Below are 18,602 nucleotides of genomic sequence, written 5' to 3' on the forward strand. Positions count from 1 at the left end.
TTCGATCCTAAAGAAAGGCAGTGCCAAAGAACATTCAAGCTACCGTATAATTGTGCTCATTTCACATACTCGCAAGTGAAAGCTCAAAATCTTTCAGGCTAGGCTTAAGCAGTATGTGAATCGAGAACTCCCAGATGTACAAGCTGGATTTAGAAAAGGCAGAGGAACCAGAGATCAAATTGCCAACAATCACCAGATCACAGAGGGAAAAAAAAGGGGGGAATTCCAGAAAAACATCTACACCTGCTTCACTGACTACACTAAGACCTTTAACTCTGTAGATCATAACAATCTGTGGAAAATTCTTAAAGAGATGGGAGTACCAGACCACCTCACCTGTCTCCTGAGAAACCTACATGCAGGTCCAGAAGCAACAGTTAGAACTGGACATAGAGCAACTGACTGGTTCAAAACTGGGAAAAGGAGTACTTCAAGGCTGTATATTATCACCCTGCTTGTTTAACTTATGTGCAGAGTACATCATGAGAAATGTGGGCTGGATGAACCACAAGCAGGAATCAAGATTGCTGGCAGAAATATCAACAACCTCAGATATGCAGATGATGCCACTCTAAGGCAGAAAGCAAAGAGGAACTAAAGAACCTCTTGTTGAAGGTGAAAGAGGACAGTGAAACAGCTGGCTTAAAACGTAACATTCAAAAGCTAAGATCATGGAATCTAGTCCCATTGCTTCATGGCAAAAAGATGGGAGAAAAGGGGAAACAGTGACAAATTATATTTTCTTGAGCTCCAAAATCACTGCAGATAGTGACTTCAGCCATGAAATTAAAAGACGCTTGCTCCTTGGAAGAAAGGATATGACATACCTAGACAGCATATTAAAAAGCAGAGACATCATTTTGCCAACAAAGATCTATATAGTCAAAGCTATGGTCTTTTCCAGCTGTCATGTACGGATATGAGAATAGGACCATAAAAAAGCCTTAGAACCAAAGAACTGACAGTTTTGAATTGTGGTGCTGGAGAAGACTCTCAAGAGTTCCTTGGACAGCAAGGAGATCAAACCAGTCAATCCTAAAGGAAATAAACCCTGAATACTCACCGGAAGGACTGATGCTGAAGCTCTAATACTTTGGCCACCTGATGCAAAGAGCCAACTTATTGGAAAAGACCCTGATGCTGGGAAAGATTGAGGGCAGAAAGAGAAGGAGCAACAGAGGATGAGATGGTTGAATGGCATCACCTATGCAATGGACATGAGTTTGAGCAAACTCCGGGAGATAGTAAAGGACAAGGAAACCTGGCTGCAGACTCCATGGGGTTGCAAAGAGTCAAACATGACTTAGTGACTGAACAAAAATAACAACCATAAGATTACCATATTATCTAGCAATCATGCTCCTAGTTATTTATCTAAATAAAAACTTATATCCACAAAAAACCTGCCTAAGTGAAAACTTATGTCCACAAAAACCTGCACAAAATGTTCAGAGCATCTTTATTATGACTGCCCAAAACTAGAAGCAACCAAGATGTCCTTCAACAGGCAAATAGATAAACTACAACCACACAATGAAATATTATTCAGTGATAAAAATAAATAAGCTATCAAGCCATGAAAAAACATGGAGGAGCTTTAAATGTATATTTGTTAAGTGAAAGAAGCCAGTCTGAAAAAGCTATGTATCGTATGATTCCAACCACATGACATTTTGAAGCAGCAAAGCTATAGAGACAGTATAAAGATCAGTGGTTGCCAGGGGTTCAGGGAGGGAGAAAGTGTTAGTCGTTCAGTCATGCCTGACTCTTTGCGACCCTATGGACTGTAGCCTACCAGGCTCCTCAGTTCATGGGATTCTCCAGGCAAGAATACTGTAGTGGGTTGCCATTCCCTTCTACTAGGGGATCTACCCAACCCAGGGATTGAACCCAGGTCTCCTGCACTGCAGGCAGATTATTCAAGGAGAGAGAGGGAAGTGTGAAAAGATTAGAGAACAGGGAATTTTTAGGGTGGTGAACTACTCTACATGATACTGCAATGATAGATAAATGACATTATGCATTCATCAAAATCCATAAAATGTACAAGTGTGAACCCTAATGTAAATTATGGACTTTGTTAAGAAAAAAAGAAAAAATATATAGTCCAACTCCCCTCATCAGCCAAAGTCTCTGAGGCCCAGAAAGACCAAGAGACTTGCCAAAAATTACACAAAAAAAGAAGAGCTCAAGCCACAGCTGCAATTTGTTTTTATGGACAAAATTCAAAAACTGCACTATGATGGATATCAGGAGTTGTTAATTCAGCCCTGTTAAAGCTTGAGTTGGGCTACTATCAAAAGTTAAGACCCTTGAGGCTTTCTGACAGTGCGATATTAAACACAATAAGTGTTCAAAGGATAAAGAATTCAGCTTAAGTTATGATTCTTTCATTTTAAGCACAACTGTAAAGAAGAGGCTAAACAACTGGAACTGATGAGGTGGTACCTCATGAAAGCAGAAAGCTTTTCTTCAGGGAAGGCTGAATGAACATCTGAGCTCTAATTTTGTATTTGAGTTCTACACTTAGGACCCCCCAAAAAAAAGAAAAGAAAAAAAATCTGCAATGAGAAAAAAGTTACCACTAACAGTTCTTTATCAGGAGGCAGATAGCTATGGATTCCAATCCTGGGCCTGCCATTTATTAGCTATGTGTTATGCGGAAAGTTATTTCAACTCTCTCGACTGAGCCACCAGGGAAACCCAAGAATACTGGAGTGGGTAGCCTATCCCTTCTCCAGGGGATCTTCCCAACCCAGGAATTGAACCGGGGTCTCCTGCATTGCAGGCGGATTCTTTACCAGCTGAGCTACCAGGAAAGCCCATGCTGCTGTATACTCAGTGCCAAACATAGAGTGTGGCCATATTAGGTTTTCAATAAATACAGAACTGCTGTTTAGTCACTGTCATGTTGGCTCTTTTCGACTCCATGGACTGTAGCCCACCAGCCTCCTCTGTTCATGGGATTTTCCAGGCAAGAATACTGGAGTGGGTTGCCATTTCCTTCTCCAGGGGATCTTCCCGATCTGGGATCGAAACCTCGTCGACTGAACAAATGAATGAAAATACTGGGCTTTCATTTCTCCATTCCCCAACAATGAAAAAGGTCACTGATGTAACTGATGAAGGAAAACGGCATTGCCTTCTTTAATAAATAAAACTGAGATCTAAGGTTGACAATGAAAGAAGAATCTCTACACGCAGAAGGGCAATTTATGAGTTAAATCCATGAGTTCCAGTTCTTGTCTTCAATATTGACTTTCCCCTTGGAGATCTCATTATCACTGTCCCTCCTCACTGGCCTTACTGGGAGAAGAGTGTTGCTCCCCTTATAATGGTCATGCCTTGTTAGATCTACGACTATGACTCCCTTATATAACTTGATACAGCAAAGATAAAGTTACAATATTTAAATAAAACTTTGCTAAGGCCAGAAGATAATAAAAGAGAAGAAAACACAGACATCAAAAAAGAAATCAGGCAGTGAATCTTAAAAGTTAGGATTTTTCTCTCTGAGGCTTTTAGGCCCTATTCTATGATAGTTCCTGATCTACCCACAACTGGTGAATAAGAATCCATGCTTACCATAATCCCTCCTTAAAGACTAAACCTAGAAAAGAGAAGCCCAGAAGGATCCAGGGTTACCTATCCCCACCTAGTTAAATCATTTTACCCAAGCTGTAGTTTCCTGATCTGGAACCTACATTTTTGGAAGAGCTGAACAAGAGAAATGTCAGTCCTTTAGGAGAGGTCTCCTATATTCAGGGAGCTGCTATGGTTTTACCCTATAGGCCATCCCAAGTCAATCAATCTTTATCTTAATTCAAAATGTGTGCATGCTCAGTCATGTCCAATTCTTTGCGACCTTAAGGGATTTTCCAGGCAAGAATACCAGAGTGGGTTGCCATTCCTACTCCAGGCAATCTTCCCGAGCCAGGAACTGAATCCGCATCTCCTGTGTCTGCTGCATTGCAGGCAGATTCTTTACCGCTGAGCCACCAGGGAAGCTCAATATTTTTTGAGCTCAATATTGAATATTAATAATTCAATATTAATATGGGAATATATGCCAGATGCATACACTATAGGATAACAGAGACTACCTACTGTCAAACCATCCAGTAATTTTAGCTCTCTAGAAATGTTAGTAGCATTCTACAAGTTGACTAGTCATTTCTTCTTGAAATTTGCAAATTCCTGGTTGCCCATTTCTGGGTTATTCTCTTTCTTCTCTGGTTAGTTTCAGATTCTCACTCATGCTTGTGTCATGCTCAGTCATGTCCAACCCTTTGCAACCCCATGGATTGTAGTCTGTCAGGTTCCTCTGTCTACGAATACTGGAGTGGGTTGCCCTTGCCTCCTCCAAGGAAGAGCCAGGAATCGAGCCCATGTCTCCTGTGTCTCCTGCATTGGCAGGCAGATTCTTTACCACTGAGCCACCTGGGAAGCCCAGTTTCAGACTATCCTGGCTCTTATTCTGCATTTTCATCATAGCCAATTGAGTTGTTCCTATGGTTAGAGTATAACACTAACCCAATGGTTATGAGTAAGCTTTGGATCAATGCTAGCATTTTTTTTTAAGCTATGCAAGGGTAGAATAATATATGTGCAAAGCAATTAACAGAATGCCTGAAACACAGAAGCACATAGACATGGTAGGTTAAAAGCAAAATAAAACAAAATATTCTAATAATTTCCAAATATACATCTCTAGCTCAGACCTCACTGCTGAGCTCAAAATGTATCCCCATAAGGCACATGAGGCCTATGAAAATTTAGAAATAAGATTACCCTCTGAAAGCTAAACTATCAATCTGTATGTAATGGACCAGAGCAGATACATGCAAAGTTGGCTTATAGAGACAGAATGACTCCAAGACTACAGACTAGGTTACAATATAAATGTTTCAACATATTTAAAGACAGAATGTTTTCATCAAAAAGAAGAGTTGTCAAAGAATGGAAAAAGCAGCCGAGAGGCAAAAACTGGAGGCAATCTTAAGTTCTGCTGTAGAGGTTCTCATAGCTTAATGCTATCAAGTGACCACAACATATATCTAATTTCCTTTGTTCCAATTCTAAGCTACTAAGCAATCTGGTGATTTCTCATATAATTTCCCTACAGAGAAAACCCCTTAGTCAGAGAATCAGTATGCTATCTACTTGACAAATATCTCAAAATATATCAATAATTTGGCATCCTAATAAATTCATTGGTCAAGTGTGTATGTGTATCTCACAAACTCTGGTGCACCTACCAAGACTGTGTTTGTAAGTGCACAAGACTTAGGAGCCTTGTACAAAGCCCAGAGATAAATCCATGCACCTATGGACACCTTATCTTTGACAAAGGAGGCAAAAATATACAATGGAGAAAAGACATTCTCTTTAACAAGTGGTGCTAAGAAAACTGGTCAATCACATGTAAAAGAATGAAACTAGAACACTAACAACATACACAAAATAAACTCAAAATGGATTAAAGATCTAAATGTAAGACCAGAAACTATAAAACTCTTAGAGGAAAACATAGGCAGAACACTCTCTGACATAAATCACAGCAAGATCCTCTATGAACCACCTCCCGGAGTAATGGAAATAAAAACAAAAATAAACAATGGAACCTAATTAAACTTAAAAGCTTTTGCACAACAAAGGAAACGATAAGCAAGGTGAAAAGGCAGCCTTCAGAATGGGATAAAATAACAGCAAACGAAACAACTGACAAAGAATTAATCTCAAAAATATACAAGCAGCTCATGCAGCTCAATACTAGAAAAATGAACAACCCAATCAAAAAGTGGGCCAAAGAACTAAACAGACATTTCTCCAAAGAAGACATACAGATGGCTAATAAACACATGAAAACAACATCACTCATTATTAAAGAAATGCAAATCAAAACCACTATGAGGTATCATCTCATGCTGGTCAGAATGGCCGCCATCAAAAAGTCTACAAACAATAAATGCTGGAGAGAGTGTGGAGAAAAGGGAACCCCCCTACACTGTTGGTGGGAATTCAAACTGGTACAGCCACTATGGAGAACAGTGTGGAGAGTCCTTAAAACACTGGAAACAGAACTGCCATACGACCCAGCAATCCCATTGCTCGGCATATACACCAAGGAAATCAGAATTGAAAGAGACACATCTATCTCAATGTTTACTGCAGCACTGTTTACAATGGCTAGGACATGGAAGCAACCTAGATGTCTTGTCCATCGATGGATGAATGGATAAGGAAGTTGTGGCACATAAACACAATGGAATTTTACTCAGTTATAAAAAAGTACGCATTTGAGTCAACTCTATTGAGGTGGACGAACCTGGAGCCTATTATACAGAGTGAAGTAAGGCAGAAATTTCGAGAAACACCAATAGAGTATATTAACGCATATATATGGAACTTAGAAAAACGGTAATGACGATCCTAGATGCAAGGCAGCAAAAGAGACACAGACTCTTTTGGACTATATGGGAGAAGTCGAGTGTGGGACGATTTCAGAGAACAGCACTGAAACATGCATATCACCATATGTAAAACAGGTGGCCAGTGCAAGTTTGATGCATGAAGCAGGGTACTCAAAGCCAGTGCTCTGGGACAACCCAAATAGATGGGGTGGGGAGGTAGGTGAGAGGGGGGTTCAGGACAGGGGGGCCACATGTGCACCCGTGGCTGATTGATGTCGATGTATGGCAAAACCCACCACAATAAAGTAAATATCCTCCAATTAAAATAAATAAATTTATTTTAAAAAAACACTGATCACAGATCAGAATAACAAATATAATAATAATGATTTTAAATACTGTGACAATTATCACAATGTGACAGAGACATGAAGCTAGCAAATGCTGTAGAAAAAATGGTGCTGAAGTACTTGCCCAATACAATGTGCCCAATACAATAAAAGCATTACTTGTGAAGAACAACAAAAACAGGTATATCCATTTAAAAAAAAAAAAAGACTTAGGAGCCGTGGTTTTTTACAGTTAACTCATCAATGAATTTCGTAGTGAAGGCCTCTTGTTGGAGTACAGCCAGTCAGCCTTTAAAGCAGGAACTCCCCTATATATCTTCTACTTCGTGTTCAGTCATGCTGGACTCTTTTCGAGCCCATGGACTGTAGCCCACCAGGCTCCTCTGTCCATGGAATTTTCCAGAATACTGGAGTGGGTTACCATTTCCTACTCTAGGGGATCTTTCCAACCCAGGGATTGAACCCATATCCCTTGCGTCTCCTGCATTGGCAGGAGGATTCTTTTCCGCTAGGGCCACCTGAGAAGCCCCATCCTCTACTCTATACTATAAATACATGTGACTATCTTATAACAGGATATGTAGGAACATGGTAAAAATTATTAGCAAATCCAATTTCATGACGGTAAACACAATTTACTAGCAATAAAAGTTTACTCTGTTAAGACTACTTTTCTAAAATGTTGCATTATAAAATACCTTCTTTCATTCATTAATTATCTCATGCTTTTGAGAAGAGGAAAAATATCAACAACCTCAGATATGCAGATGACACCACCCTTATGGCAGAAAGTGAAGAGGAACTAAAAAGCCTCTTGATGAAAGTGAAAGAGGAGAGTGAAAAAGTTGGCTTAACGCTTAACATTCAGAAAACTAAGATCATGGCATCTGGTCGCATCACCTCATGGGAAATAGATGGGGAGACAGTGGAAACAGTGTCAGACTTTATTTTTTTTTGGGCTCCAAAATCACTGTGGATGGTGATTGCGGCCATGAAATTAAAGATGCTTATTCCTTGGAAGGAAAGTTATGACCAACCTAGATAGCATATTACAAAGCAGAGACATTACTTTGCCAACAAAGGTCCGTCTGGTCAAGGCTATGGTTTTTCCAGTGGTCATGTATGGATGTGAGAGTTGGACTGTGAAGAAAGCTGAGTGCCGAAAAATTGATGCTTTTGAACTATGGTGTTGGAGAAGACTCTTGAGAGTCCCTTGGACTGCAAGGAGATCCAACCAGTCCATCCTAAAGGAGATCAGTTCTGGGTGTTCATTAGAAGGACTGATGCTGAAGCTGAAACTCCAGTACTTTGGCCACCTCATGCAAAGAGTTGATTCATTGGAAAAGACCCTGATGCTGGGAGGGATTGGGGACAGGAGGAGAAGGGGACGACAGAGGATGAGAAGGCTGGATGGCGTCACCGACTCGATGAGCATGAGTCTGAGTAAACTCCGGGAGTTGGTGATGGACAGGAAGGCCTGGCGTGCTGCGATTGATGGGGTTGCAAAGAGTCGGACACGACTGAGTGACTGAACTGAACTGAAATATGCAACACCTTTGAAAATTCTGACATTAACATTTTTCTTCCATTCTTTCAAATATTTAGTAAGTTTATTCTGTGAGGTACTGTACTCAGAGCTGGAGGTGATCTGCAAAAACTAGCACAGCTGCTGCTCTTGCTTGCTAACACTTTAGAAGCAGATATATTTCAATCAAATTATCACATTAACAATTGTAAAACTACATTTGTAACTTACTAGAAGTAAAGGTGGAGAAGGCAATAGCAACCCATTCCAATACTCTTGCCTGCAAAATCCCATGGACGGAGGAGCCTGGTAGGCTGCAGTCCATGGGGTCGATAGGAGTCGGACACGACTGAGCGACTTCACTTTCCTTTTTCACTTTCATGCATTGGAGAAAGAAATGGCAACCCACTCCACTGTTCTTGCCTGGAGAATCCCAGGGACGGGGGAGTCTGGTGGGCTGCTGTCCATAGGGTCGCACAGAGTCGGACATGACTATGGCGACTTAGCAGCAGCAGCAGCAGCAAATAAAGGTATAGGGCACAATAAGAGTATGTAATAGGGGCATTTAATCAAATCAGGTAAACTTCCTGACCCAGGGATCGAACCCAGGGTTCGATTGCATGCATGCAGATTCTTTATGGTCTCAGTAACCAGAGAAACCCCAAGATTAATGGACTGGGTAACCATTCCCTTCTCCAGAGGATCTTCCTGACTCAGGGATCAAACCCAGGTCTCCTGCATTGCAGGCAGATTCTTTAGCATCTGAGCTATCAAGGAAGCCCATAAACTTCTCTGAGAAAGTGATATTTCACCGCAGATCTACAGCACAGGAGTCAGAGACTAGTCTGGACAAAGAAAATGGTACCAGAGGTGCTGCATCCATATTCAGTGTCTCTAGCTCTTCTCCTGAAAGTCGCTCAGTTGTGTCTGACTCTTTGTGATCCCATGGACTATACAGTTCATGGAATTCTCCAGGCTAGAATACTGGAGTGGGTAGCCTTTCCCTTGCTCCAGGGGATCTTCCCAACCCAGGGATTGAACCCAGGTCTCCCACATTGCAGGCGATTCTTTACCAGCTGTGCTACAAGGGAAGCCCAAGAATACTGGAGTGGGTAGCCTATTCCTTCTGCAGTGGATCTTCCTGACCCAGGAATCGATCTGCAGTCTGCTGCGTTGCAGGCAGATTCTTTACACACTGAGCTACCAGGGAAGCCCAGCTCTTCTTCTGTTCTCTCTTAAATAAAACACCCTTCTGGCTTTCAAGATCCTCGGTGAGCTCCATGTTGCCGTATGCAGGGATCAGTTATCCTTATACTACTCGACTTAAAGCAGCATTTAACATAACTTAGCATTCCTTCCTCCTCAGCCACTTTCACTTGGCTTCTAGGATGTCATGCTCTAGGTTTTTCTCTCTGTTCACTGGCCACTCTTGCATGCTGATACACAGTCATCAGTTGCAGGTAACTCCAAATTGACCCAGACTCCATGGAGTGCCTCTTTCTGTGATATCAACTACTCTCAGTCTTTATCTACTATCAAAACACTACTGGGGGTGGGGGGCGGGGCAGGCAGGCAGGGAACTACTGTGAAATCCAAAATTGTATCTATAGCCAGATCTTTACCCTCATCTCCGGACTCATTTACCAAACTGCCTACTCCGTATCTCTACTGTAATATCTCAAAGCCATCTCAAACATAAAATAGCCAAACTAAACTCCTGATCTACCCATTTACCCCCAAACACAAATCTGGAGACTTTCCCATTACACTGGCAATTCCTTCCTTCTAGTTGCTCAAGCTAAAAAATTGTAATCATCTTTGACTCTCTTACTCTCGAAACCTCATAGTCAATCTGTCAGCAAACCTGTTGGCTGTACTTTCATAATACATCCTAACTCTGGCCTTTTCCTACTGCCTCCACTGTTATTACCCTGGCCCACTAACATTTTTCACCTGGACTATTAGCTTACTATTAGTGTCTCTGCTTCTATCCTTACTTCTCCGTGGTCCACGATTAACACAATTTAAAAGAAGTAATCAATTTAAAGTCAGATTATGCAACCCGTCTGCTCAAAACCTTCCAACAGCATCCTGTCTCAATCAAAAGAGTCAAAATTTCTTTCAGTCATCTACATGACCTCCTTCCTCTGTGAATTCATGCTATTCTCTCTTGCCACACTGCTATTTGTCAAATGTGAGGACCAGCAGGTCTTTGTACTGGCTGTTCTCTTCATAGAAACATTCTTACTCCAGGCCTCTGCATGACTTTCTCTTCCTATTTCAGATCCCCTCAAATGTCTGCTTCTTGATTAGGTCTTCTCTGACCACTTTATCTAAAAGTGAAACTTGCCCCCCAAAACCTGGCACTCTCTATTCCCCTTCTGAGTTGGTTCTTCTTTTTCTCCACTGCATTTGTCTTCACTCCCAATATGTCACATATTTATTGTCTATATCTCCTTAGTAGAATGCAAAATTATGAGTAAGGACTTTTGTACATTGTGTTCGGTAGTATAACATCAATGTCCTGTTACATAGTAGGTACTCAACAGATAGTTGTTGAGTGAACAAATGGACAAAAAGGAATAGGAGAACCAGTGACTAAAAGATCTGTATGACTGAAGCACATAAAGTTGGAGAGTGGTATGCTAGGTGAGGTGGAAAGGGGCCAAATGACATTAGGCTTTGTAAAGAAATTTTGCCTTTAAGATTAAGGTAAGACATCACTATATAGTTTTAAGAGAAATTTGCATTTCAAAAAGATTATTCTGTCTGCTGTGTGGAGAACTAATCGAGAAACCCCAGGCTGAATAATCACTATTGCAGTGGTTTTGGCAAGAGATTATAGCAGTTTAGAAAAGACTGCTTATGTCGACGCAGGAAAAAGGATGGATTTGACAGGTGTTTGGGAGATAAAATTGATTAAGACTTAACAATAATCTGGCTACACATGTATGAAGGTGTAGGAGCAAATTAGCCAAGATGGTGGTGGTCAAGCTCTCTCGCCCCCACGGCCTCTCGCTATTGCCCCATGTTTTGTAAATACATGGTTATGTAATGGCTCAGATTACTTACAGCACTGAACATGCATGTCAAGATGTAGCTGCTTGGCCACCGGCCACTTTTGCTCTGTAAACATATATAAGCTCCATCTGAAAAGCCGTTGCAGCTACATTATAGCAGTGTCCACTGGGTCAACCATGAGAGAATCCAGTGTATCTGCTGTTATGGTTGCTATGCCAGTCAGGAGAGAATAAACATGTCTGCAGTTTCTATGGCTCCTTGAGCTTTCTTGCAGCTTTCCTGCTCGCACCTTGCCTACCCTGGCTTCAGTGAACAGTGTAAACAGTGAGGAACAGTGAGGCAGAAGCACAATAAGAAACCAAGAATAACGATTAGATTTCAAATTTTCATCACAAGTGGTTGGAGTTACCCTAAAGTAAAATATGGAACACTGGAGAACAATCAGAGGTGATAACCATGCATTTCATTTTAGGCCTGCTGAGTTTGAAGTGCTTGTGAGCTATCCAAGACCTATCTTGGAGATGCAAATAACAAAGCTCAAAGTTAAGCTGGATGGAGCTATACATTTAAGAGTCATAAGTGGTGGCAAAACCACAGCTACGAATGAGCTCATATTCAATTACACAGTAAAAAGGAGATTTGGAGTTAAGAAACTACCCTACCCTTTGTGGGTTGGACAAAGGAGGATGAGTCCCTCAAAAAGAAAAGGAAAAAACAGCTTTTTTGGATTTTGAACCATACTTGTAAGTTCTCATTTTTAAAAAATTTTGATTTAAACCAGTAATCTTAGAATGTTGAAGGCTTCCCAAATTAAACCAATTTATCAGAACTATCTTTTCAAAGATAGGTCACTTTCAGAAACCATCTGGAAAATTCACAGTACCATTCTACTTGCTGCTTGAAAATACATCAATATACAAAAAGATATCTCTTCCAAAATATATATGACTTCGGCTTATTACAGTTTCCTGAAATTACCTTCTCTTTCTTTTGCTCAGGGCTTCACCATATGCTGTTCTTCTGGCCCTCTTTCCCCGAGATGAAGATTTCCCTAACTTTCCAAAACTTGGCTAAGTGATCTTTTTTCTGTCCATCCCAATAATGTCATAGTGCCGTATGTTTAATGTGTGTACTGTGTGTTTAACCATTAGTTAGATGTCTTTTATACTGTTGTATAGTTAGTACCTAATAAGGCTAAATTTTTAGAGACACATCTGTTCTGCAACTTTAAAGAGTTAAAATCTAATTTGGTTATCAGTCCATCGTCTGGAGTGCAGCCGTCCATGGGATCGCAGAGTCAAAAAGACGGAGCGACTGAACAACCACTGACAACACTTCAAACGTTGACCTTCCTCTAGAGGAATGACTCAAATGATAATTTGTAAACAAACGATTGAATCTTTAAAACATACTAAATTTTGGAGATTCTTTTCATACGGTATCCTTAAGGCCTGCAAAAACTCATATTTAGGAATACCAGGGATTCTTTCCCCTTTAGTCTCATACAAAATGGATTTGACAGCTCTCTTTGAATGCCTGGCTTGGGATGTCATTTCAGCATGTAAAGCACAGAACACCCCTGCACAACGGCAAAGACGGCAATTGCACAGGGATACCCAACCCATCAGGCGCGAGCCCCCTTGACAGGACGGAAGCAGAGGCAGCAGCGTGGAGCACCGGTTCCCACAGCATCCCCCTTGTCTGGACTTACGCCGCAACCTCAGACCCTCAGGATACCGACCATTCCCAAATTCTCGCCTCGACGCGGGAGAATTGGGCACCCGGAGTAGTCCTTCCCAACGTAGATTACTCATAGAAGTCCCTGGACTAAGGCTTACAGTCCTAGATGGCTCGGTTTCTTAAAATCCCAGAGGAAATGGAGGAAGGGAAAAAATCCTGTCAAAGAAAAGTGGCAGCCAAGCCCACAGTGCTCACCAAGCCGACGCTCTCAGTCAATCTTTGTCAGCGCTAACCGTTGGCTCGCAGACCGCCAAAGGCAATGTCGCAGTGGCTCTTGGGGGCTGTAGTTTCTGTCGCAAACGAAAGGCAGAACACAAACTACCTTTCCCAGAAGTCAATGCGAGCACGCCCTGCTTCCTTAAATCTGGGGTTTGGCGTAATAAAGACACCGTTCTTATTTTCAGACTGACCTTAAACTTAGATTCAGGCACTTCCAGGTGTACGTCTGTGCACACTTTCTTTTCCCTGTTTGTGTTGTCTGTGATAGCGTACTTCAACCTCCCCTTACTTTCTTTCTACCCCTTTTTCGGTCTAAAGAATCCAAACGCCAGGGAATAGAAAACGCTCCCCGGCGCGGATTAAGTGCCTCTTAAGGCGCATGCGCCTTGCTCGCTGTCACGCTAGCGTAGCAACCGGCGGCGGTTGGCGGCCGCGCTCGGACTTGGGGTCTGGAGGTAGCCTGTGGGTGGGCGGGGCTTTTTCCAATGGCTTTGCCTCCGCGGGTCGCGTCTACTAGGGCGGGGAAGAGGGCGCAGGGGCAGGGGCGGCTCCTAGTTTGTGCCGGGCGGAGAAAGGGGAGGGGCTGGGGGGTGAGGACCCCGTCTTCCCTCCCCGCTCCCGCCCTCTGGGCCGAGCTCCACAGATGAGGCTGGGCGAAGGGGCGGGCTCTGCGCCGCGGGCCCCGCCGCTCCGCCAGCTTCGCGGCCCAGCCCCGCGCTCGGGGATTGCGGGGCTGCCCTGTGCCCGTCTGGCTTGGAGGGCGGTGGGCGAGGACGCAAGGATTGGAACAGAAGCGGCGTCTGCCCAGGGCACCCGGAACCGACAGGGCCGGAGACGCTTTTCCTCCAACGCTACCGAGACAGCGGCTGCAGAAAGCTGCCGTCCCCCGGGAGTGTCAGGGTCTCTGGCCGTGGCGGCCAGCGAGCCAGGGTTCGGCAAGCCAGCGCCCGGCCGGGAGGGAGGAGCTGCGGAAGGCGGGGACTGGTGCCGGAGGAGGGGCGGGGTGGGAACGCTCCCGAGAACACCGTGGCTGCACTGACAAAAAGCACCGAATGGCTGGAGAGCGTTCAACTGTTACCAGCCTTTTTGGGCAGAGCACGGGTTTGACAGCTCCCCAACGTGAGGATATCCGCTGACCCCGCGGGTCGCAGGAGAACACTTTCCCGACACTGGCTGTGCAGCAAAGCCAGAGCTGTAAGGTTTAAACTTGCCAACTTTTTTCTCCCAGTCTCTGGCCAGAAGACTGCCCCTCCGGGTAGAACGAGAGGGCGAGCTCTGTCTTGTAGCTCGAAGAGACGCTTCTGGTTCCAAATGTCACCCAGACGTGTTTTTTCATGACGATTCTAGTTCTCTGATTTCATTCTTACATTTCTCGTTTTAAAAAGATAAAGTGCTTTGGGGGTGGGGGGGGCATGTTGAAAGTTAACTGAAGACGGCAAAGAAAAAACTCCACCGTAGTCATGGCTGAAGGAGAGAATGAAGTGAGATGGGATGGACTGTGCAGTAGAGATTCAACTACTAGAGAGACAGCTCTGGAAAACATTAGGCAAATCATTGTGAGAAAAACCGAGTGTCTTCGTTTGGTGAAAGAGACAGCTTATCGTCCAGCAGACGGCCTTTCAAATGCAGTTTCTTTGGATGGATTGAATAAGCTTCTTGCTCATCTGCTTATGCTTTCTAAGAGGTGTCCCTTTAAAGATGTGAGAGAGAAAAGTGAGTTTATCCTGAAGAGCGTCCAGGTAAGAAAGAGCATTTTAAGTACAACTGTTTAGCTACTACAGTGAAGTTTACTTGCAGATATATTCACTTTTTGATTGCTTCAAGTAAGTTGTTGTAATTTGAATTACCTTAAATTTAGAACGTAATTTGGGATTAATATTGGACAAGGTGAACTAAAGTAAAAGTAATTTTCAAGTACAACTAAATAAGTATTGTCTTTCTAGACAGTTTTAGCAAAAATGCATTCTTCCTGGGGAAAATACGTGAAAATTACAGTTAATTACAAGTAAATACTTGCTTTTCTTTACATTCATTTTTACATGTTGTTGGAAACTGTAGCCAGTATGCTTTTCATATTGTTACAAACAGTGTTCTATGTGGAAAGTTTCACGTTTAAAAGCTTCTAAAATGATAAAGGATATTAAATGTTTCCTAGCCAGCTTGTTCGAGATAACTGGTGAAACAGTTTTCTCTTGTTCTTAAAAACAAAACAAAAAAACCCCAGAATCTGTTTCCTAAATGCAACCTTTCTTTTCTGAAAGAAAGAATTATATAAATAATAAAAGCCCATGTTGTAAAGGAGCTGACATCTGCAGATTGAAAAATTGGATCCAGGTTGAGTGACTGATAGACTCTTATGGTCAATTACTTAACTAGCTTTCTCTGTGTTTGCCTGTTTGATTCTTTTCTTTCTCACATACATTTCTATTTAAGTTGTAAAAGATTAAAAATGTTATAGTTTTCCTTCTGCTTGTACATATTCAGTTTATCTTTTTTTATTAGAAGGTTTTTTTTAAAGAATAAGGTTTTTTAGAAATTAAGAGTGGTCAAAATGCTCTTTATGTTTCTCTGTCTAAATTACTCAATTCACATGTGTTCAAAGTCATGGTACGATAAGTTTTTTAAATGTATGATTTACTTGGGGGGTATATATATATACATATATATAAGCTAAGATGAACAGTTTTTCTATTCTGGTTTGAATTCAGTTTAAATCAACAAAAAAATAGTGTGCATAAAACAAAGACTTTAAAATCTTGGATATTTCTTTTCACAAACACAGTGAAAACATCGTTACAATTTACATTTATTCAGAGTTACTAGAGAGGAATTATTATTCAGCACTTGAGGTTTACCCTTTTAAGCATCAAAAGTTATTTCTCTATCTTGGTGACTACAACAACCATTTCTTTTTTCATAATGGGGTCATCATTTTGCATATCAAGTACGTACTGTTGTACAGTTGAGGGTGGAATGTATGTATAGGACTCTATGATCCACTTTGAACTTGTGTGTTCAGTTTTTGAAGTTTTTCTGTTCCTTCCCTTGCTGTCAGTATTCTTCATTTCAGCCTCTTCTTGAATGCTTTATTTTGCTACTTTTAAAAAGTACTAGAATGGGTAACCAGATAGCCAATTTTGTTAAGAGTTAGATTGAACACTGAAGTAATTAGGCTCTGGAGATTACAAGGTCAAAGGATTGACATAATGGTAAGTAAATGGGTACTGGTATCAAACCTGGGCTCAGATTTTCCTCCTTTATTAATGTAATATATAACCTTGAATGAGTTATTTGACCTCTCTCAGCTTGGATTTCCACATCTATAAAATGGGTATAATAATACAGAGGTCTGTTATTATAGTAAATTAATATTATAAAGGAGATGTAAAATGCCCTATATGTAAGGGATGCTCCTGTCCTCTTCCTTATTTTTTTAAAAACATGTATTTATTTGTCTGCATGGGTCATCATTGCGGCACTCAGGACCTTCAATCTTCTTGCAGCATGTGAGATCTAATTCCCTGAACAGGGACCTAAACCCAGGCCCCCTGCATTGAAAATGCAGAGTTGTAGCCACTGGACCACCAGGGAAGTCCTTCCTCTCCCCTTTTATAAATGAAATACATGGACTATGTGACATGTATTTTAAGACTCATTCATTCTGCAAAAGGAATCAAGAATCTCTACTATGAAGTTTTCCTGTCAATTCATACCTTCATTTTCATCTCTGCATCTATTGTACATCATTCCAGCCACAATTCTAACAGGCACTTTACTTATGTTGGGTTATAATCACATATTCATGTGTCTGTCTCCCCTAGGAGGGCTATAAGTTCTCAAGAGTATTGACTGGGACTTGCAAGCTACTAAATTAATATTGTGTCTTAGTCTGAATCGGTGAAGTTACTATTAATAGATATGGGATTTTCCCTCCCTACATCATTCATTCCTGCCTTCATTCAACAAATGTTAATTGAACCCCTGCTGAATGCCATTCTAAGAACTGAGAATCAGTGGTAACAATTTTGACATTCTACTGAAGGGAAATTGACCATAAAGAAGTAAACAAATAAACAGTGTAATTTTAGATAATATAGGAAGACTTCCCTGAAGAGAAGGCATTTAAGCAGAAATGAATAAGTATTATCCAGGCAAAAATGAGATTGTGAGGGGGACATTCCAGATGTAGGAAATAGTATATGTGGAGGCCTCATCGTAAAAGAGATCAGGTGAATTTAGGAGTGGAAAGTAATGCAGTTTGAGGAGAGTGTGAAAGTGTAGATACATGCTTAGGAGTCAGAGCTGACTCCAGTACTTTATGAACTCTACAACCTTTGGTAAGTTACATAATCTCTCCTTGACTCAGTTTACTCATCTGCAGAATGAGGATGAGAATAGTTCCTGCTTCACAGTAAGAATAAAATGAAATAATGCTTACGAAGCATAGCACAGTGCCTAGCAAATAGGAAACACGATAAAGCTAGGAGTTCGTACTGTTTTTAGGCAGGAGCCAGAGAACAAAGGACCATGTTAAGAGTTATAGACTTTACCCTAGGAACAATGAGAAGCCACTGAGGGGCGTTGAGCACGATGGTGACATGATACATGGTGTATTCTTCACTTTGGAAGAAATTTGGAGAATGGATTTCAGGGGTCGAGACTGAATGTGCAACAGTAAGGAGGTTGTTCACTAGTCCAAAGCAAAAATGGTGGAGTAGGATGTAGTAGACAAAGTGGAAAAAGGTGACTAGGTTTGGGAGGTAGGTAGGAGTTAGAAACCATTGAATATAGTATTTAATTGGATATAGGAGATGAGGAAGTAAAATGAAGGATGGCTCTAAAGTTTCTAGCTTAAATTGCTTGGCGAATAACTAAGTCATTTCAGGAGACCAGAGTGGTAGAAGGTTAATTTAGGGGAGTGATGAGTTCTGTTTTACACAGGTTGAGATTAAGTTGCCTTTAATAAATCTGATTAGAAATAGCTCTTAAAGGGATTTCTGCCCCTGACAGCACTGTTCTACTTCTAACATTGATATCTCTCACTTTGCCAGACTTAACCCGTCCTCCACCTTTCTATCCGTCCTCCACTTAATTGCAGAGCTGTTTATCTAAAACAGAAATCTGACCAAGTTTCTCTCCTCCTGAAAACCCCTTAGGTTAGACTCTAAACTCCTCAGTGCCCAGCATCACCTGGTCTCCACTTGATGGTGCAGCTTCACTTCTCACATTAGTTTCACAAGGGAGACCAAGTAATGGAGTGCTCCGTAATGCCTGTTGTTCATTAGTAAGTGGCAAAAGCTGAACTGTATTTGCAGTTCTTGCAGCTATTCCTGA

The 18,602-nt window shown here is 41.6% G+C and overlaps 2 protein-coding genes across 5 annotated transcripts in view; one reads left to right on the plus strand and one right to left on the minus strand.

The window, feature by feature from the left end:
• The window catches only part of CEP57L1 (centrosomal protein 57 like 1), a 75,977-nt gene extending 62,344 nt beyond the window's left edge, over positions 1-13,633 (minus strand). The window contains exon 1 of one of the 4 annotated variants that reach the window (XM_061131616.1): positions 13,460-13,633. Coding sequence is in view for 1 of the 4 variants with exons in the window: in XM_061131612.1 (XP_060987595.1) it covers positions 13,051-13,053 (3 nt within the window). In the remaining 3 variants the exon portion in view is untranslated. Of the gene's footprint in view, positions 1-13,050; positions 13,173-13,244; positions 13,360-13,459 lie in introns of those variants that run through there. The other 3 variants (XM_061131614.1, XM_061131612.1, XM_061131618.1) reach the window with 3 other exon arrangements.
• A 945-nt stretch (positions 13,634-14,578) lies between these two features.
• The window catches only part of SESN1 (sestrin 1), a 107,642-nt gene continuing 103,618 nt past the window's right edge, over positions 14,579-18,602 (plus strand). The window contains exon 1 of the mRNA XM_061131794.1: positions 14,579-15,007. Within this exon, the coding sequence (XP_060987777.1) occupies positions 14,729-15,007 (279 nt within the window). The 5' untranslated portion in view covers positions 14,579-14,728. The remainder of the gene's footprint in view (positions 15,008-18,602) is intronic.

Source organism: Dama dama, chromosome 28, assembly GCF_033118175.1.
Source record: "Dama dama isolate Ldn47 chromosome 28, ASM3311817v1, whole genome shotgun sequence".
Lineage (NCBI taxonomy): Eukaryota > Metazoa > Chordata > Mammalia > Artiodactyla > Cervidae > Dama > Dama dama.